The sequence below is a fragment of the Salminus brasiliensis genome, chromosome 22, assembly GCF_030463535.1.
Source record: "Salminus brasiliensis chromosome 22, fSalBra1.hap2, whole genome shotgun sequence".
NCBI lineage: Eukaryota > Metazoa > Chordata > Actinopteri > Characiformes > Bryconidae > Salminus > Salminus brasiliensis.
Genome location: NC_132899.1, coordinates 9,045,311 through 9,070,132, shown reverse-complemented (window position 1 = coordinate 9,070,132; position 24,822 = coordinate 9,045,311). Strand labels below are relative to the sequence as shown.

Genomic DNA, 24,822 nt, shown 5'->3' with positions numbered 1-24,822 from the left:
GATAATCCTTTATTAGTTCCACAGTGGGGAAATTCTCAGTGTCACAGCAGAAAGGGATAGCAAGTTAGCAATACACTCAGTTACAAAAAATGTAGATAAATAATTTACACTATATACACAATATAAATAAGAAGTAAAAAAGCAATAACAATATTATTTACAGATTATTGCAAATGACTTTTAATTGCACATGTGGGAGGGGGGGGATTGCACATAGTATTTTTTGCACATAGTATTTTTAAACTGAACCAGAGTGAACGCAGGGCTAAACTGTGGGACAGATTTACTCATGTTTGTGATTAAAGATGCTAAAGTCACTGCTGTTGGTAATGTTTACATGAATGTAGTGCAAAAATTAAACCTGCAAGATTTTACTGCTTATTGATCTCGCCACTGAGCGTCCTGCAGCAGTACACAGCGCTCTGCGGCAGACGTGCCTGTTCAACGAAGACAAACTATTGTGTCGATGAGGAGGCGGAAGTGACCCTCCACCCTACACCGCCCTAATGCCGGTCACCTGTGGCCGTGCAGGCTAACGAGCCAGGTAAACGGCATAAAAGGCATGCTCAGGGGCACACGAGAGAGGCGACCACCGAGTACACAACGACTGAGCTGCCAAAAGACTGCTAGATAGCCTAACTTGGGCCGTTCTGTTATTTTAAGTTCCATTTGGGTGTGGTGGAGGGCACTTGAAATAAAGGTATGTTTGTCACTTCCCCGCTGCCTGTCGGGTCACAGGGGTCATGCTTTTTGTCCATGTTGAAACTTCCAGACATGTTAACCGCCATTCCTTTTGACTAAGGAATGCTAAAGACTGGCAAGCACTCAGGCAGACAGCAGAGTGACTGTAAGAAAGGTCTATAGGGAGCCAATGCAGTCCCAGCCATGCTGGCACCCTCGTGCAGCGCACAATTGTTTAAATAAGCCTGATAATGTCCGGTCATGATGACAACCGTCCGATTCCGGTCACCAGCTGATCGCTCGGTGCCTCCCTAGTATGAATTTCTGCAATAGACATGAGCAAGGGTTGAGCTTAACAGACTCTATAGGCTCTCAAATAAAAATGAAGCCCTTATATTGTCAGAATGTACTATTTATTTTGCACGTCTGGTCTGTTTGTAACAGAATAAGACAGGCCTTTAAATTGTGTTTTTTTTATATTCAGATTTTTTTTGTTTTCTATGGGCTGTGGTTATTGGCCAATATTATTGCCAAAACGATGAATCGGGTGAGCCCAATGATACAGAATCTAAACCAAGGAGAGGAAGGAGCAAGTCTGAGATGTTTGTGTGTGTCAGCTGTGCAGCAAATGTGCAGAATGTCAGCGATCTGTGAAGTCATGAGTGAAGTCCTAGCAGCTGTTCCCCTGTTCCAGACGCAGCAGTGAAGGCCAGCAGACAGTTCTCTGTGGACTTCCGTGTTGCAGCTGAAAAGGCTTATCTTTTTAAAGGCGCTTTTCTCTCAGGTTTCTTGCATTTCTCTCTTTGCAGCACTGGTTTAATTGAGCCTTGAAGATTTACTTGGGTGGTGTTCCTGCCCGCAGGCCTTGAATAATATCAGCCTCGGCATGCAAATGAACTGGCAGAGCATTTCTCATAGTCACTCTCTCGCTCTCTCTCCCCTCCTGTCTATAACAGTGTCTTTTTAACTCAGTGGTTTATGTAACCTGGGAATGTTTTGCAAGCAGTTATTGTAAAGGGAGAGCTGCTTTTATGAGGGTTGGGTATGTTCAGTGTTGGCTTCAGTGTGTTTGTGTCTTTCAGCATTAGAAATGATTGCTATAGAGGCGGAGCGTCACAGCCTGGAGCTGTTTTCTCTCTACAGAAAGACCATCTACAAAAACATAAGTGTTCTGTATTAAGAGGACAGCATAGCCATCCCAGTTTTGGTTGTTAACCCTTTATAGTTTTGTTTAGGTAACTAAATCATGCTCTCTTATTTCATGATGGAATGCCAGGACATAAATGTTATATTTATATTTATGATTTAGAATTTTATATTTATAATCTTTACCCTAATCTACAACTAAACCTAATCTGGACCTAACCTTAATCTGCACCTAATCTGAATTTAACCTACACCTTAATCTTTGCCTAAACATAACATTAACCTGCACCTTAATCTGCACCTAAACCTAATCTGAACCTAACCTTAACCTGCACCTTAATCAACACCTAACCCTAATCTGAACCTTAGCCTTAACCTGCACCTTAATCTACATCTAAACCTAATCTGAACGTAATCTTAATCTACACCTTAATCTACACCTAAACCTAATATAAAACTAACCTTAACCTGCACCTTAATCTGCACCTAAACCTAATCTGAACCTTAGCCTTAACCTGCACCTTAATCTACACTGAACCTTAGCCTTAACCTGCACCTCAATCTACACTAAAACCTAATCTAAACCTAACCATAACCTGCATCTTAATCTACACCTAAACCTAATCTGGACCTAACCTTAATCTGCACCTAATCGGAATTTAACCTACACCTTAATCTTTGCCTAAACATAACATTAACCTACACCTTAATCTGCACCTAAACCTAATTTATAATTTATATACTAAACCTCAGTGTTTTAGGCTATAAGAGCAAGTGACCATTTTCTGTGCAGTGGTCACACTTGCATTACCACAGGATTATACTCTCAGTGTTTTTTGACAGCTTAATTATAATAGTAATAATTGATTAAGAACAAATGACAGACTAAAGCTTTATTCACCTTCAGTTAAATTATTAAACTTTGTATAAAACTAAACATGTTTAGTATCTTACAATCAAATGAAACCTTTTCTTTTGTTCAACAGAGCTTCATTTATTTAAGACCGTGAGTTGCCTCAAATATTTTTAAGTTAGGCGAACCAGGCTTACTGTGTAGTAACCAAAAACACTCCTGAAACTTTTTTTTCAAATGAATTCTTCCATTTAAAATAATCAGCTTTTTAACCTCTTGAGATCCTGCATCCTCATATGGGGACGTTACATTTCTGCTTCTCTGCAACATGATACCGCACATTTTTAAAACTTTGACCCTTTGGCCTCATATGAGGACATTGTTTTTTTTGCAAAGAAGACTTGTATAATAGAATAGAAGAACTGTATAATAGCAACCTTTGTTTTTATACTTGTGAGGACCTACTAATGCCAAATATGAGAACTTAAAAATGCACACCAAGCAAAGTCTCAGGATGTTAAATTTACATTTATTATGTGTCTAAAATGTTTCTGGGTGATATTTTAAATCAATATCAGGATTACTTCAGCATGTTACGTCCATTATGATTAATGAACAAGTGTGTAAGCTGCTCGAGTTGCTCAGTTGGCTCAGTGTTTGAGTTCTCCTCCATGTTGGTTCCATGTTGAATGTAGTCACATGACTAAACATGGGGTAGTATGTTTTTAAGGGGACAGTACATTAACATACACAGTGAAGAAAGTATAACAGAATGTTTAATAATTGGAAACCAGTATGGATCAATGCTTTGATTATAGGTTCTGAATATTGGTTTAGATCAAGTTTTGAATAATTGTCCAGCCCATTTTTACAATACTTATATATATTATACTATAAACATATAAATACTGTAAAATATTTAATTGTAGAATGTATAAAGGTAAAACTTAGATTGTACTGGTATTGGCCTATTCTCTCATTCTCTATCTGTATCGCCAATCTTTAATTTGTGCCATGCATTCTGTGTTATGTTTAGGGTGGTCATTTGCTTTTATTGGTAATAGAGTTATAGAATCTACCAATTGTTTTAATGATTAATTGAGTAATTAGAGTTTTTAAGGTCAAATAATAAATTAGAAACCACACAGCCTTTCAAAGATAAATTAGGAAACTAAAAGATGTTTATTTTATTTTAGAATGATAAAATATACATTACCTGAGGGCTAAAAATGCTGAGTCATCAAGAAGGTCAACTTTAATAATTGAGTAATCCTGAGAGTTCATGTGCACTGGATACTGACCTTGGTTCTCTCTCCTCTCCCCACCAGGACGGTGCACTACGAGGGGGGAGCTGTGTCCACCCATGCCCGCTCCCTCTGGCGGCTCGAGACACTGAGAGTAGCGTGAGTAAAAAATTCTACATCCACAGATCACCCTACTGGAAGAAAAAAAAAGTCACAAGCCCAGGCGAGATTGACACCTTTAAAAATGTCACAGTCACACTTCCACTAGATTCTTCCCCCTGATACGCCTCCCGTCATCCCTCCATTCAGACTCATGTTGTTGATGTTTTTGTGTTCTGCTGCCCTGTCCAAATGTCACCACTGTCCTGCAGTAGCATTTACACTGCTGACCCTGCTCGTTTTTTTCCCCCCAATTCAAGCAGCGTAATTTCTCCAGCAACCTAAAATGGCACGACAGGACCCATTAGGACAGAGTGTCCTAGGGGCGGTGCACTCTATCCTTGCTCATCTGAATCCATTTAGCTGTGCCGGTTGCTGGCCTGCCAGTTTTTGCCCTCGGGGGCGCCGCTGTATCTGGAGTTATGTAATATTTGGTCTGCAGGGAAATCTTGCACCCCGAAAAGTGTAAACGCTCATATTTGCACGTCCACAAAGGGTCTAATTACACTCAGCGGGGCCGTTAGACCCAAAAATAGCCATGGCGGAAATGTCTTTACCTGCACATGAGGGAGCGTTCGTGCAGAGTTGCACCACTAAAGGGTTCTGCACGATATAGATTCTCTCGAACTACGCTTGAGGTGTTTTATCAAAGTGACGTTTTGAGGTTGAGGCCAAATTCTGGAGCAGGAGTTGTTATTGCAAGTACACTTCTTTACAGAGAGCAGCACTGTGAACACAACAGCACTTCAACTTTCTGTGGTTTCTTCTGGTATAAGAGATTCACATACAGGCTTGTGTTTTCAGGAAACAGGCAGTGACTGGCACATCAGGACCTGGGATTCTGTAACCCGTACCAGTACTGATAAAATGGGCTGATGTAGTTCTGTAGCATGAAAATGAATCAGATTCCAATAGTTGTGTTAAACAGGGCTTTATTGACTTATATGACTGTCAGTCACAGTCATATTTACCCTAGATTTAGTCAGCCAGCTGAGTCAATTTTTTTCTTCAGTTTAGTGCTGGAGCTACAAGGCTAGTGCAGCTAACAAACTCTTGAACAAACCCAAATGGTTTCTGGATATACTGGCCCATGCACTTCTCAACCCGCTCAAACCCACAGTATGAAACAACATAATGTTGTCACAAATGTTCATGTTCCTTATTGACCGTATGGTTCAGTAAGGAGTTTTGTTCATTTTTATATTTCACACGCAACCCTAAACCACATCTACAAGTCTGCACAGACTAATAAAGACTGGCCGCAGTTTGCGCAGCTTGTGGGAATGTATTTAATAGAGGAATTTTAAGTGCCTAGTTGCTCCAGTTGTTAAAGTAGAGAAGCAAAATTCGGACAACAAACACATATTGGTTGATTGCCCCCACCTGGGGTATGTGGAAAATTGTGCAAATTACATATTTTGCTACACCAATCCAATCCAAGTACACTAGAAACTCAAATGGTTCCCTTTACTTCAGAAATGTCTGTATGCTAAGGTGTAAAAAAACATGAACTGTTGGTACTTTACTGTTACCAACGAATTTGAGACCTTCTATATATCGTTCTATATCTATATCTATATCGTTCCTAAATTCAGCCATGTCACTCCACTGCTCCGTTCCCTTCACTGGCTTCCTGTAGCTGCTTCCCGCATCAGATTCAAAACCCTGACGCTGGCCTACAAAGCCAAGAACGGACCAGCCCCTCCGTACTTGATGGCAATGGTCAAAAGCCGATCCGCACCTAGAACTCTTCGAGCTTCAAGTACGGCTCGGCTCGACCCGCCATCCCTCAAAATCCACGGAAGACAAGCGTCCAGGCTTTTTTCTGTCCTGCACCGAAGTGGTGGAACAAGCTTCCCCTGGGTGTCCGAACGGCCGAGTTGCTCGCTGTCTTCAAACCCAGACTGAAGACCCTTCTCTTCCGAGAATACTTGGACGAATAGCAGAGTGGTCTCCTTATTGACTTGTGCTTAGTAATGTCTAAGATTAGAGGATCTTTGAATTATTAGTCTATTCAAACTAGCTGAGGTTTTTCTTGGGTAAATAGCAAAGCACTGTTGTAAGTCGCTCTGGATGAGAGCGTCTGCGAAATGCTTTAAATGTAATGTAAATGTATATATTGGTCAGGCTGACATCATATACACTGCCGGCCCACTTTATTTGAAACACCTTGTATCTCTTGACTGGATATTTTTGGATGGTGAACTGCTCTCAAACTAGCACCTTAATAAGTGTTTACCTGTATAATGGACCTATAGGGTAGGGTAGGGTTTTGTGTGTTTTGAGTATTTCTCAATTTCTAGAATGCTATTAGACCTAGATAAGAAGGCAGCGAAGGCCTCATACATTTCTAATAAAAAAATTAGCTTTACACAATATTGCCAGGGCCAGCAGTCCTCGATGAGCAGCAGATGTGTAAAGCTGTTGCTGGAAAAGGAATTTGATGGCAGAAAATGCCTGACGCATCATTAGGGTTGCTATTGGACTGAGTAGCTGGTCAGTGTTGGTGCAGTAAAATCTGTTTCTCCACAGCTGGAGCGGGAGTCACACTCGATGGGGTCAGCCCTTCCGGTTACGTCACGTGACCACGGGGAAGTACCTCAGCCTGCTGGATGACAAAGGCCTCCTGCTGATGGACAAAGAGAAGGCCGACGTCAAATCCACTGCCTTCTGCTTCCGCTCGTCAAAGGTGGGCCTGGTCAAAATTGTTAGTAGTTACACTTCAGCCAGGTAGTGGACCCTTGAACCAGTATTTGGAGTATGAATGGTATGTGGCCAAAAAAATATGGACATGTTGAGCTGGGGGAATTGGGAACGTGCAGACTTTTATTTATTATGTTGTCCTCAATTTCTGAACTTTAAACAGACCTCACTACAGATTTAATAGTAGTCATTTAGTTTAATTGGCAGCAGTAAACAATTCTTTAAAAATGAATTTGATTAAATAATCATATTAGTTTATTAAAATTGTATTTGCGCTGCCGATATTTAACCCCTGTCACTTACATGAATTAACTTAACTAAGTGCGCTAACCACTGCCCCGATGTTTACATCACTAAGGCTAACGCTTGTCTCCCTCTGTGTGTTGTGATTGCAGGAAAAGCTTGATTTTGGGCTGAGGAAGGAGGTGGATGGCATGGGTGTCCCTGATATTAAATATGGAGATTCAGTGTGCTACATCCAACATGTGGACACAGGGCTCTGGCTAACCTACCAGTCAGTGGATGCAAAGTGTGCTCGCATGGGTGGAGTCCAGAGAAAGGTATGTATGCTTTTATAGACTTGACTTAGGTCTTTCCATTGGTCAGTCCCAGCATATTGCATATCACTTTAACAAATTGAAGACACTATAGTTTTCCATGACAGAGTTAATCCAAACACCTCATACATTTAGCCAACAGGGAGCGACATCGGTAGTCAATAACTCAATAACTAGAAGAGTACAAATTCTCTCTCTCTAATAGTGTCATAGACAACAAGAGCATATCAGCCCATGGGTCTCTCGGGGTAGGTAGGAAGGCCCTCACCCCGTCCTTCCCCATCTCTCAGCATGATGCTAGTCAGCATGACCGTCTGTTATCTCATTTAACAGAATTAGCAGGTAGTGATCTCCTCCATCTACATTTGGGCTCTAGTGACCTAATGTTAGTTCAAAAGGATGCAATGACACTTCCAGGGTCTCAGTGGAAGCACATGCTAGTCCTCTCCCCACCAGTTTGATAGCATCATGTGATAGAGGAGGTCTGTGAACTGGTGAGTGAAATTTGGCGAGCCACTGTCATACCTAATTTAACCTAAAGTGATTGCATATAATGTATTGCAGCCTTTTAGATGCAGCACAGAAAATCCTATAGAAATGAGTAATAAACTGAGTCTAAAGTTTGTGGACACCCCTTCTAATGAATACATTCGGCTACTTTAAGTTGCACCCATAGCCGACATAGATGTGCAAATGCACACACACAGCCTGTCTAGTATCTGTAGAGAATTACTGCCAATAGAATATGACTCTTTCGAGTGGATAAACATGAACCTATTGGAACCATGCTGCCTAATGCAAGGCATGGACTAGAAGGGTATAAAGGCCCTCATCATTGAGCTCTCCATCCAATACTTTTGGGATGAATTGGGGATGAGGTGGGGTGGTGACAGTCAAACATCCTGACAAACCTTACAGGAATGCAATCCAAAATCTAGTAAAATATCTCTTCCAGAGACAGTTACCCCAAAAAGCAAGATACAGATAACCTTAATTTCAGAACAATAATGAATGAGCGGATGTCTAAAAACCTTTGTCCATATAGTTCATCTGCAGTACACCTCACATCCTTCTTACTTCTCTCAAGGAATAGTTAGGAAATTATGTTTAAAAAGGTAAATTATCCTGGATATAGTTAGTCAGTCAACAAATATATGGACTTGTTTGACTAAAAGCATTTTGGGTAAAAGGTTAAAAAATGTCAATTTGGTTTTAGGCCAAACTTTCCCTTTAATTGAGTTCTCTATATTGCAGTTAGCCCCATTAGCATTGATTGGTTGCACCGTCCCTTTAACTCTAACACTCCATTTTTCTGCTGCCTTTTAATCTTCCAAATGTCCAGACATGGAGTTTTAGCCGTGTTCATGCTGCCGAGCACTGGTAAGGGAAGTGTGTTGGCTCTGGCTAGCAAGGATGGATGTGGCTTTACTGACACTATTAGCTTAGCTTAATGGTTTCATTCATATGAGAGGGCATTGAGCTGATTTAGAGAGAGAGAGTCTCATTAGGGAGATATAAAACACTCACACTCATTACTCCTGAGCTGCTGGCACAACCAAGCACACACAGCCATACAGAGACAGATGGCTGTGCCGAGCTCACACAGTGGTATGTGTGTGGGTGGGGGGAGATATGTGTGTGTAAGATATGTGTGTGTTATATGTGGTGAGTGGCTTAATATCATAATTAAAATCTTCATTATTTTCATTTTGATGTATATTTATTGATGCGTACACATGCATACTTCATTAAATCATAATTGATCATTCATTTTTAGTTTGGGGATTAATATAATTTATCTTATCAGTCTAATACAGGACATCAGGTGTCTGTGTGTAAACATTAGGGTGTTTGTACTTTCATATTAGGCTATAATGCACCATGAAGGTCACATGGATGATGGCCTGACCCTCTCTCGCTCCCAACATGAGGAATCTCGCACTGCCAGAGTTATCCGCAGCACAGTGTTCTTGTTCAACCGCTTCATCAGGTAACACACACACATACACACACGCCATCGTCTACAGACTCTATGTTCAATTAAACACTTCTCAGTTAAAAAAGTAATAATGTGTCATTTCCCCCAATATCTTTTTTTACGGAGAGTTACTCCAACAAAAGCAGGATAAACATGTTTTTTAATACCCTTGATTTCAGAAGAAACAATCAATGATCGGGCGTCCCAAAACTTTTGTCCATGAAGTGTATTTCTAGTACACCTCACATTTTTCTTACTCTTTCAAAAGAAAAAGATGTGATTATGTAAATCATTATGTATATAAAATGCTAATTTGGCAACACATTTCGCATGAGACTCTACACCAAAAAGCCTGGAAGACTATAGAAGACAACTACAGTAGATGATCACACATTTTTATAAGATTACAGAATTCTGTCCTTGGTGAAGAAAACACCTTTCACACAACATGTAGCCAATTGAAGAACTCAAACAGAATTAAAAGATGCGCTCATAAAGGTGCATACAGAAGATTGACTTTTAGAGGTCAACCACTGGTAACCCTTTAAAAAGAGAAAAGTCTGGGATGCTTGGCCATCTCAGAAACAAGATTCCTCGGACAGATGAAACCAAGATTAATTGAGTATGGAGACGGAAAGGAAAGGAAGGGGTCATTACCCGAAGCATACCACATCATCAATGAATTGTGATGGACGCACTGTTTAGGCATGGGTATGCATGGGTGCCAGTAGAATGGAGCCATTAGTGTTTATTGATGATGTGACTGTTTATAAAAGCAGCAGAATCACTTCTGTGATGTGTCAAGCTCTATTATCTGCTCAGATTCAGTCAACTGCATAAAAACGGATAGGTTGCAGATGGGTGATGACCCATAGCATACCATGACACTTACTGAAACAACAACTGAAGGAGGCTGCAGTAAAGTAAGGAAAGCGTTTGGGCATTTAGTGATGTCCAAGAGTTCCAGATTCATTGAGGTGCTCTACAGAGAGTACATATTTTATTTATATATATAAATATAGCAAGTGATGTTGGTACATACAGCTCCAGAAAAAAATAAGAGACCACCCTACATTATCAATGGTTTTACTTGCAATGTGTTTAGGGAAATGAACATTTGCATTGTATTTCATAAACCATGGACAACATTTTCCCTAAATTCTGAATAAAAATATTTGCTATTTAGAGCATTTATTTGTAGAAATGACAACTGCTCATAAACAACTGCTCAAATAATGCAAAGAAATTATGATAATAATTATAATGCAAAGTTATTATTCTAATTTAAACAACGCAGTGCTAATATTTGAATATTTGAGAGCATTCAGAAATCACTATGGTGAAATAAGCTTGACTGCCAGTCACAGCTTTCATGTCTTGGCAGGCTATCCACTAGTCTTTCACATTGCTGTTGGGACTTTATGCCATTCATAGTCTGCAAATTCAGGTAACTCAGCTTTGTTTGATGAAATGAGAAGCAAATTTAAGAAAAAAATGTAGTGGTCTCTTCATTTTTTCCAGAGCTGTATATCACATACGCCAATCAGCCATAACATTAATACCATATAACAATAGGCCAATACCCTCATTACACCTAAACAGTTCTGCTCAGGTATGGAATCAACAAGACGTCTGAAGGTGTTCTGTGGAATCGGGCACCAGGACATTAGCAGCAGATCTTTTAAGTCATGCAAGTTGTGAGGTGGTGAGGCCTTAATGGATTGCATCAGTGAGCCTTAGGTTTCCAAGGCCCTGTCACCGGTCCACCGGTTGTTCTTCCTTGGAGCACTTTTTGCATGGCAGGAACACCCCTGACCTGCCTGATGATTTGGAAATGTTCTGACCCAGTCGCCTAGCCATCACAATTTGGTTTTTGTCAAAGTGTCTCAGATCCTGACGCTCAACAATTTTCCTTGCTGTTCACTTGCTGCCTACTATATCTATCCCCTGACTTCATCTGTAAGTGGTGATAATGTTATGGCTGATTGGTGTGTGTGTGTGTTTATGTTTGTGTGAATGTGTGTGATGTACAAGATTATTTGCAAAGCAGAAACATGATTGCTCAAATGCTCAAACACACACACACACACACACACACACACACTCTTGCAAACTGATTTTTTTTTATGTCATTGCTAATGGCTAATTTCCTGAAATGTTAGGTAGGTGTATGATTCTTCATAAGTATGCAAATGCCAGATCATTTACATTTTTCCTGGGGAAAAGAGGCTTAACGTGAAGCCTATCAGAATTAGACATGCTTCAGCCTGCCCCTGCCCTGTCCCCATTACAGATTTACTCTTTTACATGCAGTAATGGAGATTGTGTTCATTCTCTGTCTCTCTCTCTCTCTCTCTCTCTCTCTCTCTCTCTCTCTCTCTTTCTCTCTCTGTCTCTTTCTCTTTCTCTCAGGGGTTTGGACACTCTTAGTAAGAAGGGAAAAACCTCCATGCTGGATCTGCCCATTGAGTCAGTCAGTCTGAGCCTGCAGGATCTAATTGGCTACTTTCAGCCGCCGGACGAGCATCTAGAACACGAGGACAAACAGAACCGACTCAGAGCCCTAAAGAACCGCCAGAACCTCTTTCAGGAGGAGGTTTGTAGAGATAAAATGCTCTAAAATAGCTAATGATAAAAGAGCAATCAACATTTACACAGTCTTCACTCATTAGCCCAAATGTGGTCAGTCAGCCCAGTCCTGGTTAAAGTTTGCCTCTTTAGCTTTGCACTGCAGATACGAGGCTAATGGAGCTAACATTCTAAAGGAAGAATATACTGCACCGATGAGCATTTTTAAGATGTGTTCATTAAGGAAAAAATCCTAAACCATGTAATATAGTTATTATTAGGTAACTCTTGCATTATAGTAACTATTGATGGGAGTTTATAGCAGAATGATTTACATTCCACCTCAGGTGTATGGATAAGTCATGTTTTGTATGAAACTAACAACAAGCTGTGATCTTAATAGGGCAATCTTAAATAAGGTTCTGCTCATCTTTAATCGGCACATTAACTTCCACACCTGAGGTAGACAGAGTCTTAATTACTGCAACACTGCACCCAAAGACAGTTACGATCCCCTCTAATGTCCTGCCGTTGGCAAAGTTAATCACACCTCTGTTCTTCTCTTGCATGCATATAGGCTATATCTACACCTTCAAACTATTTTTTTGCCTTAATGTGACACAGATCTGTTTCCTTTTCAGAGCTGTGTGGACATGCCAAACCCAGTCTTTTCAAATCAGATTAGAGTCGTTTTCATATGTGGTCCTAGACTGAATATGTGTCCGAATCTCATGTGTCTTTTTGCCTGTACATGTGCGCTTAGTGCTGTTGGTGACGGAGGCCAAGGTCCTTATAGGAAAGTGAGTTCACTCTGCAGTTATTTCCAGTCACACAAGACCAGTGCACGAATCTCTATGAATGGGAGGAGACCAAAATACTGAAACCTGAAGATCAAATTACAGTTTCAAGTTTATTAGGTAAACGGACACCATGTTGCAAGAACTCCCATTCATATTTCAACCAGTTTATGACATCTCTGGGGGAGGAGACATGCATAAACACATCAGTGTGCGCATGCATGCCTGTTCAGGGACAAAGTCATCCATTACAGACAGATGCAGCTTATTAACATTTATGAATGCAAACTGTCAAAATAGTGTAATCCAATCTGAGCAAGAAATCTGAATTGATTGAGGCTTGTAATGTTAAAGTAGCCATAGACTAAGGACTACACTTCGCACTTAAGGACTGCTTTGAAACCGCAGGCTAGCAGATGTTTTGTGATGCAGCAGGTACCGACATACACATACTCCACAGTGAGCTACATCAGTAAATGCACTGATGACATTGTCCCAAAAACCAATATCAGATCATTTCACAATCATAAACTCTGGATTAATGCTCACATCTAAGCCAAACTAAGAGTTCTGAGTGCTGCCTATAACTCTTGATACAGACCCAACATGACCTTCAGAAGACCATCAGACTAACCAAAAGAAGGACAAGGACAGAGTGGAGTCTAACAGCCATGGTTCTAAACTCAAATATATGTGGAATGGGCTTTACAAAGGGGGTAGAAACTGTGATGGATATCTCTGCCTCAAGCCCAGATAAGCTGAAGGCATACTATGCTCGTTCTGAGGTAAACATCTATTTTTTTGCTGTAAAAAGTGAATCAGGATGGCTCTAACCATTTCTGTGCCTGAGGTGGTCAGATCTAGGACAGTTGACCTACACAAGACACCTGGTCCTGATAGTGTCCCCAGTCTTGTCCTAATAAAGGATTATCTTATCGTATCATATGTGCCAACCAGTTACTTCCTTTCTGTGGTTCCCACATGCTTTTTGGGCATTTTCATACTTCCCTAGATTGTTTCTAAGGAAAGGGGTTCATTATTGCTTGTGTTTGCTTTCACACAGAATTCCATTCAAACCGTGGATTGATTGCACATTTTCAAATATGACCTTTCTGTGTGCATTTTTTGCAAAATAATAGGCCCAAGTTTGTTCGTTTTTTGCTTTTCCTTATTTTCCTTGGATGTAAACACTTAAGTAGAGAAGAACAGCATGAACAGAGTCATAGCATTTCAGCATGCAGGAGCACCTGCAAACAAGGAGCCATCCTCTAGAAGGTGTTTAGCCATGCAGATGACAAGTCAAGCAATCACTTGACAAAATAAACCAATTACACAACCTCACATGTGGCGCCAGGTTGCTTCCACACCTACAGTGGACTGAGTCTGAATGAAGCTAACCCCAGACCACCATTTGACCAAATGTACCAAACTCGCGGAGCAAGCTGGTCTCTCCCGGGTCTGGGAAAAAATGCTACTGTTTTCCTAGAAACCTGTTGTGACCTACCTGAATGACTACCACCTTGTTGGACAGACATCAACAGCCATGACTTGCTTTGAGTGGCTAGTCAAAGCGTATAACTGTTCCTCTTTTCTATCCACCGTGGCTACCATAACAATCAAAAAGATATAAAGATGATGACCATTGCTCACTTGGGCAAGAAGAACACACCTGACAAAGCTCTTTATAGTCTATGGCCTGGCATTCAATGCAAACTCTTCTCAAAGTCTGAGCACCCATCTCTGCAACTGGATTCTATACTTCCTGATGGGCAAACCCAAGTGGTGAAAATAATATTGGCACTGACTGGATATCACTGGACTGGATATCGAAAATAGTATAATTCCATATGATTCATTAGCCGAAACTATGCGTCAATTGCTCTGTTGCGAGTTGCTGTTCCCCTCCGCTATCAATGGCCCATGGAGCAACACTGTTGTGCCTGTTGGAGGCAGTCCTTATGCAAGTAGTTCATTCTCTGTACACATTCACTACGGTGGCTCTAGAACACCGTAGTGGTGGTTTCAGAATAGCTACCGATGCTAGCAATGCCAGCAATCGACACGCCACTGTGGACCAGTTAACCTTCATAAGGAACATCTTCCATCACCCAATACACTCCATGCCACTACAGTCTCGCTAGTGTCTTCCAAGCCAAGAATGTTTACTCTCGCTGTTAGGTAGATGATAATAACATGCTGATATGACTCTGCATATTCACTGCTCAGTCAACTTGGACAGTCACCCAGGTTGCCCATAGGGTAGATCTGGATCTGAGAGAGGAAGAGAGAGCGAGAGGATCTCAATTGACTGAAGTGCTCTATTGCATTACCTTTCCATAAATCTCCATTAAGTTTTCCTCTCAGCAGCCATCATTGTGAAAGCCCCTCGACACAAAAACACATTTCCACCAAATTAGGACCTCTCGTTCACTCTCTGTAGCTCAGCTTAGACCTCTTCACTACAACAACAGTAACAGTGTGAAGACCTATAACACTTACATACTGTATACACATGTTTATATTATATTTTGATGGTTTGGGTTGACACCAGAGAGGAGTGTGCCTCAGTGTGTGGGTAAAAAACTACAGAACCCACAGGAGGTTACACAATTTCAGTACCATAGCAGTAACCTGGGCTATCAAGCAGTAACAGTTGCTGCTGCCTGTGTTAAAAAGCTATATTTAAGTTGTACTAGACCCACACTGTCAGCCAAATGGTTCTGTGTAGTACTAAGGGAGCGTTCTTTGACTCATAAACCCCTATTTATACTATTTAGAACCCTCTACGAGGTACTAGCTAGCTACATTCTTAAAAAAAGGAATGGACCATTTAGATCATAGATCATGGTTCTATATAAGATCATGCCAACTCACAGAATACATCTTAATGGTTGGTGAATGTTCTTTGTATGCAAAGGAAATCTCATGTAAATGGCTGATTAAAAAAGGTGCTATATCACCCCAAAAAGGCTTCCACTATGAACCTGTTTTCAGTTCTATTTAGAGCCCTTTTTACCCAGAGGGAACTTTTTTTCCTGGTCATGGTGATCCATGGCTTGACCTTGACCTTTCCCTCTGTCTATTGTAAATGCTGAGAGGGCCTCCTAGCTGCACTCCTCAATGTTAACCATGTTAACCAAGATGTGTGTGTTTTTTTAATCTTGTGTAGGGAATGATAAACCTGGTGCTGGAGTGTATCGACCGCCTACACGTATACAGCAGTGCAGCTCATTTTGCGGACGTGGCGGGACGGGAGGCAGGAGAGTCCTGGAAGTCCATCCTCAACTCCCTCTATGAACTGCTGGGTGAGGGAGCAGATCTTCAGTCATCTCTATCTATCTCTACTTCTTTATCTCTCTGTCAGTCTAACATCTCCATAGAAAAGCATTGTCAACGGAAGCAATCTAAACGGAAGTGCTCATTGTTCTGCTGTAGACAATGTCAAATAACCACAATTATTGCACCTAATAATATCACCGTGATATTATTGGATGACCAAATATTTTGTTCATTTCCCTGTTGTTTATTAGTTGCTGTATTTGACCACATTTAAGCCCATAATTCAAATTTTTGCTCCATTTTAGCACCTAGACAGAAGCTAAGTCGGGTGATTAATTAACATGTCACTTTTGATAGGCTTTGACCAAAATCACATATATAAATACTGTAATGGTGAAGAACAAGTACTGCGCTGAGTACCAGCTATGTGACTTTATGAGTAGGTATTAAACACCATGCCTGTGCAACGCCGGTACGGCCGAGTTACATGAGTCTAGCCCATTGTGATCTAATTTCTCTCAGTAGTAGTACTTTCATCTACAGTACTTTCATCATATTTCCCAGCATGTACAGTAACACACTCTGTCCGTCTACTCAACTCACAGATTCAAAAGGGCCCTTCATACAATTACTGCTCATTAACTATTGAACAGTAAAGAGCTTAAGTAGCTATCAGTTTCCTCTCCTGTGCTTTCTCTGTCTCTCTCTGTCTCTCTCTCTCAGTGATTCAGATTTTGGTGATTTCTTAGAACGTATTATAAATAATAACGGGTGATTATTGAATGCTGCATATTCAGCAGTATGTTTGTATGTAGAAAAATTACAATAAAAACAAATAGGGGTGTGACAATGCATTCTCAGCTTGTGTTTACTTAATCATTTTCAGAGCTCTGCTGGAGGAACACCAGTATTTCCATAAAAGGTTCTCATAAAACATCCTATGAAAAAAAGCGTGTGTGTGTGTGTGAGGGAGTACTGCCCAGATACTGCCATCTGATTTTCTACCAATAGAACAGAGATGACCATAGGACCATTCTTATTAGAGTGGGGGTCCATTCTCAGCTTTACGAAATTGTTTTCAGCTCTGCTGGAGGAACAGCAGTATTTCCAGTTCTCATAAAACACCAAGTTCTATCTAATCTGTCCTTTATTGAAGTAAAGGAGGTGAGCTGCTGGTGGAACTGCATACATCCAACCCAGCTTGTGTCTGGAGTTCACAGAGAATCTCAGCAACCTAACCTGAGATGTTCCAGCTGTTCATGTTTTTCTAACTTCTAACTACATATCAGTAAGTTTACTGACCAACAGCACATCCTAACTACTGACCACTGACTTTGTGTCTTCAGTGGGGTGTAACAAAAAAAAAAAAGGTAAAGGTGCACGTATTTGTCACTGTACAGTGTGCACTGTACAGCGAAATGTGTCCTCCGCATTTAACCCATCTGGTAGTGAACACACACTCACACACACACATGTGTTAGGGGCAGTGAGTACACACACACACCCAGAGTGGTGGGCAGCCAACTCCAGCGCCCGGGGAGCAGAGAGGGTAAAGGGCCTTGCTCAAGGACCCAACAGTGTACACTCAGCTCATGATTTGATTGGCTTCACTATACTGGGTTCAAAGTTAAATATTCAAACATTTATAGAATAAAAATTATGACTCTATCAATGATGTATGCTTGCAAAATAAAATGTGACGGTGTGCATCCTGGGACAGGGGACATCCCATGGTAAACTACCAGCACCAACGACCAACCCACTTAAGTGCAGTCATGTCATGTAAAAAAATTCCATCCTGCCTCCCAGCTCTAGTCTCTTTAGAAGATTAACAGGTGTCTTTGTCTTGCTCTTGTGTTTTTCTCTGAGCATATTAGCACCTGGCTCTGTTTGTATTTTGTCCATTGTAGCCCTGCCCCTTTGTTAACTCTTCCCAGGTGTTTCTCATGTGTATGAGTGTATATGTAGTACCTTTGTTGCCTGTGGCTCTTGTCGGATATTGTGTTTGTGAGTGCATGGCTTTTCTGTTTTTACTGTCTTCATGGTTGGTCTCCAGTTTGTTTAAGACAAGACAAGACAACCATATTTACTGCTTCTGCTTTTATCCCATCCGTGCAGTGAACACACACACATACATACCAGTGAAACACACACAGTGGACAGTGAGCACACATGCCCGGAGCGGTGCTGCAGCGCCTGGTAAGCAGAGAGAGTGAAGGGCCTTGCTCAAGGGCCCAAAAGTGGCAGCTTGCCGAGCCCGGGTATCAAACCCACAACCCTGTCAGCAATAGCATGGAGCCACCAGCAATAACCGCTGAGCCACCACTGCCCCAATGTTTAGTATCTCTTGCTTGTTTTTTTTGTCTGTTAGCTTTCTCTGTTTGTTTCAGTATTTTCTTTGGTTATTTCCTCCTGTTTCTGGAATTTCCTGGTTTTATTAAAAACCATTACCTCCACATCCCTGCCTGCCTCCCAAAGTGACAATTGTTCAGTAATCATTGAATTTAACTTTGAACCCAGTATAGTGAAGCCAATCAAATCATGAGCTGAGTGTACTGTTACACCCCACTGAAGACACATAAAGTCAGTGGTCAGTAGTCAGGATGTGCTGTTGGTCAGATATGCTGGAACAAGTTAGAACATGAACAGCTGGAACATCACAGGTTAGGTTGCTGAGATTCTCTTTGAACTCCAGACACAAGCTGGGTTGGATATATCCGGTTTTACCAGCAGCTCACCTCCTTTACTTCAGTAAAGGACAGATTAGATAGAACTTGGTGTTTTATGAGAACTGGAAATACTGCTGTTCCTCCAGCAGAGCTCTGAAAATGAAGCTGAGAATGGACCCCCACTCTAATAACAATATGTGGTCAAGAATGGTCCTATGGTCATCCCTGTTCTATTGGTAGAAAATCAGATGGCAGTATCTGGGCAGTACTCCCTCACACACACACACGCTTGAGGATTTTCATAGGAGTGACTCTGCATATGATTTCATCCATTTTCCTAATGTCTCTCTCCCTTTCCCTCTCTCTCTTCCCCTCCCCCAGCTGCTTTGATCAGAGGTAACAGGAAGAATTGTGCTCAGTTTTCTGGTTCGCTGGATTGGCTGATCAGTCGCCTGGAAAGACTGGAAGCTTCGTCAGGTATGCAGTGAAGTCAGCCTGCCATCAAAAGCTTTGTTTCAGAATGTGTGTGTGTGTTGCGTATAGTCTAATCAGTCAAAAAGTGATTATCAATTCAATTTGGTGACTGTTATTTCATTATTTATCTAATCAAATTAATCTGACATCTTCACTTTGTATCTCTTAGCTTTCACTTCTTCTTTTTCACTTCTTTTATGTGGCAAGTGGTGTGAGGAACCTCCCTATTTGGGATATAACGCAATGCCATTATCTCTATATGTCCATTTCTGTATTTTCATTCAGTATAACCGCATGATATTAACTTAAAAAAATTGTGGTATAAAGTCGATGACTCATCCAACAAAGTGTTTAACAATGGAAATGTGTGATTATTTATTTATTTATTTATTTATTTATTTACTTACTTACTTACTTATGTAGTGGGTTCTCTATGCAGTATATTTACTAATGACCATTCTTCGGTATACGTTGATGTGCCAAATTCTCCACTTGCCATCAAATTAGCTCCCTGTGGAAGACTTCTGAAGATGTCCTGTGGCATCTGGCTCCAACCCGTTAACAGTAGATCCTTTGCATTCTGTTAGTTGAGGTGCAGCCAGATGGGACCTTTAGTTCCAGCACATCTGACTGTGTTTAGAATAATATATTAATATTCGGTTACATCTTCACTTCCTATTGTGGCTCTAGCAAAAGCACCACTGCCTTTAACCAAAGAATAAGTCCTGAATAAGCCAGCTAACCCCAGGCCTAGTATGAAGCTGAAGTTCTTATTTGTTGTCATTTTGTGTAGATACCCATATAAGCTACACTGCTTAGGGATATATATTTTTTTTGTAAAACCATCAGAAATTAAGAATTCAATATATAAAAACATACAATATTTCATCCCTGCCAGCTAATGCATGCAGAGCATTAAAGAACATCAGGTACAGGCTAAAACAAGTGGGCAAAGAGACAGCAGGCAAAATCCAACAAATAAACATTACATAACACTGTAGGAACACAAGAAAGCCTCTATTCCTGTGTATTATTGGGTCCAGCCTGCGAGAATTATTTGTTTTTGGGCTTTTTTTCAGATAGGTCCCGCTCATTACTGTTACACAGTCAGGTCCAATCAAAATATTCAGGCTTGAAATGATTAGTTAGCCCTGTCCTGTGTAATGTTTCATCAGTGGTACATTCAGAGACTTTGGGGCAGGTCTGCTGACATTGTGTGGCATTGTAAACCCTATTGACAGTGATGGGTTTTCTTCTTCAGTGACTATAATAAGATCCCATAAGCTTTACTGGGCTGTGTGATAAATCTCATTTAAATGGTGCATGGTACACACATGAGGTATCGCAAGCAGGAATGACCTGAAGGCTACATGGATTGTTCTCAGATGCTGAAATAACAATATACGCCATGTTAAAGTTTACCATTGTAGCTCTAATGAATGAATGGGCAGTTAAACAGTAAACTGAGATCTAATACGAACCGAGACTACGATTTGTTGAGGCATGTCAGGTGAAATGACATCATTGAAGGTGTATCTACACATTTCTGCACGCCCAGGGTGAGTAGATGGGATCTTATTTGACTTTCTGACGTAAAAAACAGCTGTATCAGAAAATGCTAAGAGCTACTTCACCCGGAGTACCTTATTTTCCCGACATTTTGATTGGTATGTTGAATTTCGGGGGAAATAACAATTGTCTTTGTTGACTTCAATTGATCTATGATTAGTAAAGAACATCATTAGCAAAACATAGTAGAATACAAAGCAGATGTGACATGATTTTGCCTCACCATTGAAGGGTTAAAAGTGAGTCAGTCTGCTGATCTGCCTCTGCAGAGGCTTCTCAGTGACTCAGAGAGAGCGAAAGACATGAATACTGATGAATATCTGCATATATGCAGATAAAGAGGGAAGAGAGGAGGCAGCTGATCCATCTCAGAGGGATGAAACACTCTTTTCATGTAGCTACACTGTATAACTTCACATACACTCTCTAATTCTGGAGGAGGACTTTAGGAAGTGCAGACTCAACAGATTTCAGAGTTCTCAGAGCTGGAGGCTGTGAGATGAGAGTGGACTAGAAAAGCCTCAGTAGAGGAAGGTCAAGAAAGGCCCAGGAGAGGATTGCAATTGTCACAGTTTATTGGGAGGCAGTTGGGGGCAAGCGTTGTTGTGGTTTTAGTGGTGTAATGACTTACCATGTAATAACATACTGTTGTGCTTTTTGCCATAGCATTAGTGGCCAGTGTAAATTTTGTGTATTTTGGTGAAAATTGACTGGTTGTTTTAGGATAGTAGAGCTCTTCAGTATCATTAGTAAGCAGACGGAGCATCATTGCTGCATCACAGAGCTACTGACGCTACGTGATGAGCTGACTGCGGTGTGTTTGTGCAAATCTCTGGGGGCTGTGTTTTAGCTCTACTACTGTTTCTGCGCTTTAATGTGGAAAACAAAGCATTTAGCAGCCTGTGTGTGTGTGTGAGTGTGTGAGTGTGTGAGCCTCCTTATATGCTTCTTTAGTTTCACTATTAATGTCTTAAGTTTTGACTTAATTTCCTCAAAAGATTCCTCACATTAGTTCCGTAAAGTCTAGGCCTTTTACGTTCCAAAAAAGGTTCTGAAACTAGTACCTCAAAAGGTTCTGGAACTGAAGTTTGAAAAATCTAGAACTTCTTAGCTCCTTATAAGCTTCTGGGTTTTGTCAATTTAGCAAAAGTGTCTGGAGCTGTTTAGTTCATTAGAATGTTTTTTAACTCTTTAGTCCCTGTTCTGTTAAAGGTTCTGAAATCTTGACAGAAATACACTCATGTTACTTAAGCAGTGTTGTGGATGAAGTTCAGCACCATGGAGAGCGCTTATCTGCCCCATGAGGAGTAGAGCTGTACGGAGCTGGATAGAGCTACACTGTATGGACTGCAGTATTGAGAGACACTTAATCAGATGTGTCATTCAGTCACCTAGCCTTGCAGACTGTCTTTATAGGCATTAGTGAAAGACTGGGTGGTTCTAAAGATCTCGCTGAATTCCAGCGTGGTTCTGTATGTTATAGGAGCCACTGCTGCACCAACAAGTTAACTGGTGAGATTCCATCCCTCCTAGATATTCCAGCATCAGCTGTGAGTGGTATTATTAAACAGTGGAAGCAACTTTCCTGGGGATAAAAAAGGTTGCTATGGTATCTCGGGGGGGGGGGGGGGGGGGTTGTTGGCTGCTAAGTCATTGCTAGGTGGTTGCTAAGGTGTTGCCTTGGTATAGGTATTGCTTACTATGTTGTTGCTAAGTAGCTGCTTATGTGTTGCTATGGTGTATGCGTGCCACAATCTTTGCCCACAAGATGGTTGGTTGAAAAAAGCTCACCCATCACATTTGTCTAATAGAGCTGTGTCCAAAAACTTTTGGCTGAACTGTGGGTGGTGAAACCTTTGCCAAAAAGCTGGTTGGTCAAGTGGCTCATTCTGTTTAGCAAACAGCACTATGTCCACAAAGTGCTCATCCAGTGCGTTTGGCTAATTGAGCTATGTCCACAAACTTCTGGGCAAGATTTGGAGTATATAGCATATCTCCTCTGCCTCTTCCAAACACTGAAAGCACTGGAAGTGCAGAATCTGCTCGTTTCAGTGAGGTACACCCCAGCAATATTTAGGCAGATGTGTCATGAGAGACCTGATCTAGATTCCAAAAGAGCCAGTAGGTGTGCATTTAATGCAGTAATGGACTCTGACAGTGTTGTATGTGGTTTGTGTTCTGCAGGGATTCTGGAGGTGCTGCACTGTGTTCTGGTGGAGAGCCCTGAAGCCCTCAACATCATCAAAGAGGGACACATCAAATCAATCATCTCTCTACTGGACAAACATGGGCGTAACCATAAGGTCAGACACAGCTCTATTTTGGTTGTTCACTGGCCATGTGCGATGGGAACACACTTCAAAGTGACCTCGAGAGATTTGGATTGGTGTGTGTGTGTGTGTGTGTGTGTGTGTGTGTGTGTTTGTGTGTGTATGAGTGTGTGGCATGCGTTTTCAGGAAACCGGCTTGTGTTTGTGCAGCAGCTGTAATCTTGTTTCCAGTCGTATCCAGTTCTTGTGTTTGTGTGTGTGTAAGAGTGACAGCCAGTCACGCTGTCTTTCAAAGGAATAATGGTATCAACAAGCTCCAGCTATGAGTTTAGCCAGTGGTCTAAACCCTTCGAAAGGCCTCTTTAGGGCTTGGGAGTGGTGCAGCTGTCTAAGCGTTGGCCCCATCATTGGGAAATCATGTGTTCTGTTCCCTGTAAAGCTACGGCCATCTGTTGCCTGGAGTCCCCGAGAGCACCACTGGCCTCATTTTCTATGGGAGGGTAGGGTGGCCCTCCCTGTGGTGCTAGCTATTGTGGGCTTCTGTTCGCAGGGAACAGCAGTTGACAGTTAGCGTTCTCCTCCAAGCATGTTGACACACACTGCAGCTGTTTAATGTCACTGTGACTCACATGTCTCTGAGGATGTGCCTGATAGCCCTCACTTTCTCAGCTTGTAGTGCTCCATGGAATTGGACTAATAATAAGGACTAAACTGGGGATCAGAAAGGTTGACTCCTAACAGTACTGATCTAAAACTGGGCCCAGATTTTGCACCTTCTATTTGTATCTCTGCTTGTATCTCTACAGAATTATGTATGGGTGTTTAGGTACATCTGTAGTCTGTGGCAAATTGCTGATTTCACACTGATTTCTTTAAGCGATTCATCAAAACAGGAAAGCTTTACCCTGCCTGTAACCCAGGTGTTCTTGCTCAGGTCCTGGACGTGCTGTGCTCTCTGTGTGTGTGTCATGGGGTGGCTGTCCGCTCCAACCAGCACCTGATCTGTGATAACCTGCTGCCTGGGAGAGACCTGTTACTGCAGACCCGTCTGGTCAATCACGTCAGCAGGTACACATAGCTCAAATCCTCCCAAACAGATATACGCCTTTACTGTGTTACCATGGTTACACAGACATTAACATAGTAGCCATATTTTTGTGGAAACAGGGGACACACAGTTATCCACCATAGTTAGGATGTGGTGGGTTACGTTGTAGGACTGTGGCAGTTTGTATGTCTGAGGGTAGAAATACCTCTGAAACCAAGCAGGTTCAGTATGTCAGTGCAAATTAATACATACACATTTACTAATTTAGCTTGAAACATCTGCATGAAACAGGGTGTGCTTCATGTAAATTGTCACCATTCCAACACCTGCAAAGTGGAGCTGCGTAGAAAAGGGTCTCTTGTCTTTTTGTCCGGCAGCATGAGGCCAAACATCTTCCTCGGAGTGAGTGAAGGCTCCGCCCAGTACAGGAAATGGTATTATGAGCTGATTGTGGACCACGTGGAGCCGTTTGTGACGGCTGAGGCCACACACCTGAGAGTGGGCTGGGCCTCCACGCCCGGGTACTCGCCTTACCCTGGTGGAGGCGAGGGCTGGGGGGGCAACGGGGTCGGGGATGACCTCTACTCATACGGCTTCGACGGACTACACCTGTGGTCAGGTAACACACCTGTCATTAACACTGATTTGAGCTATGTGGACAAAAATGCCACATATGTGTCAAATAACAGAACTGTAACTCTTGAACACAAGCTCATGGGACAGTTTAGTCACATGTCTCATTTTCTTGGTAATGCTTGGCTACATAAGGGCCACAAGGGCCAATATCATGAAAAACTGAATTTCTGAGAAAAATGCACCATTCACTC

At 41.6% G+C, this 24,822-nt stretch overlaps 1 protein-coding gene across 23 annotated transcripts in view; it reads left to right on the top strand.

Moving 5' to 3' along the window:
* The window catches only part of ryr2a (ryanodine receptor 2a (cardiac)), a 256,694-nt gene that overhangs the window by 119,095 nt on the left and 112,777 nt on the right, over nucleotides 1-24,822 (top strand). For all 23 annotated transcript variants that reach the window (XM_072666833.1, XM_072666821.1, XM_072666832.1 and 20 more), the window contains 10 exons: nucleotides 4,009-4,083; nucleotides 6,616-6,772; nucleotides 7,182-7,346; nucleotides 9,212-9,333; nucleotides 11,734-11,917; nucleotides 15,856-15,991; nucleotides 19,016-19,111; nucleotides 22,862-22,980; nucleotides 23,882-24,015; nucleotides 24,373-24,614. In XM_072666833.1, coding sequence (XP_072522934.1) covers nucleotides 4,009-4,083; nucleotides 6,616-6,772; nucleotides 7,182-7,346; nucleotides 9,212-9,333; nucleotides 11,734-11,917; nucleotides 15,856-15,991; nucleotides 19,016-19,111; nucleotides 22,862-22,980; nucleotides 23,882-24,015; nucleotides 24,373-24,614 — 1,430 coding nt within the window. The remainder of the gene's footprint in view (nucleotides 1-4,008; nucleotides 4,084-6,615; nucleotides 6,773-7,181; nucleotides 7,347-9,211; nucleotides 9,334-11,733; nucleotides 11,918-15,855; nucleotides 15,992-19,015; nucleotides 19,112-22,861; nucleotides 22,981-23,881; nucleotides 24,016-24,372; nucleotides 24,615-24,822) is intronic.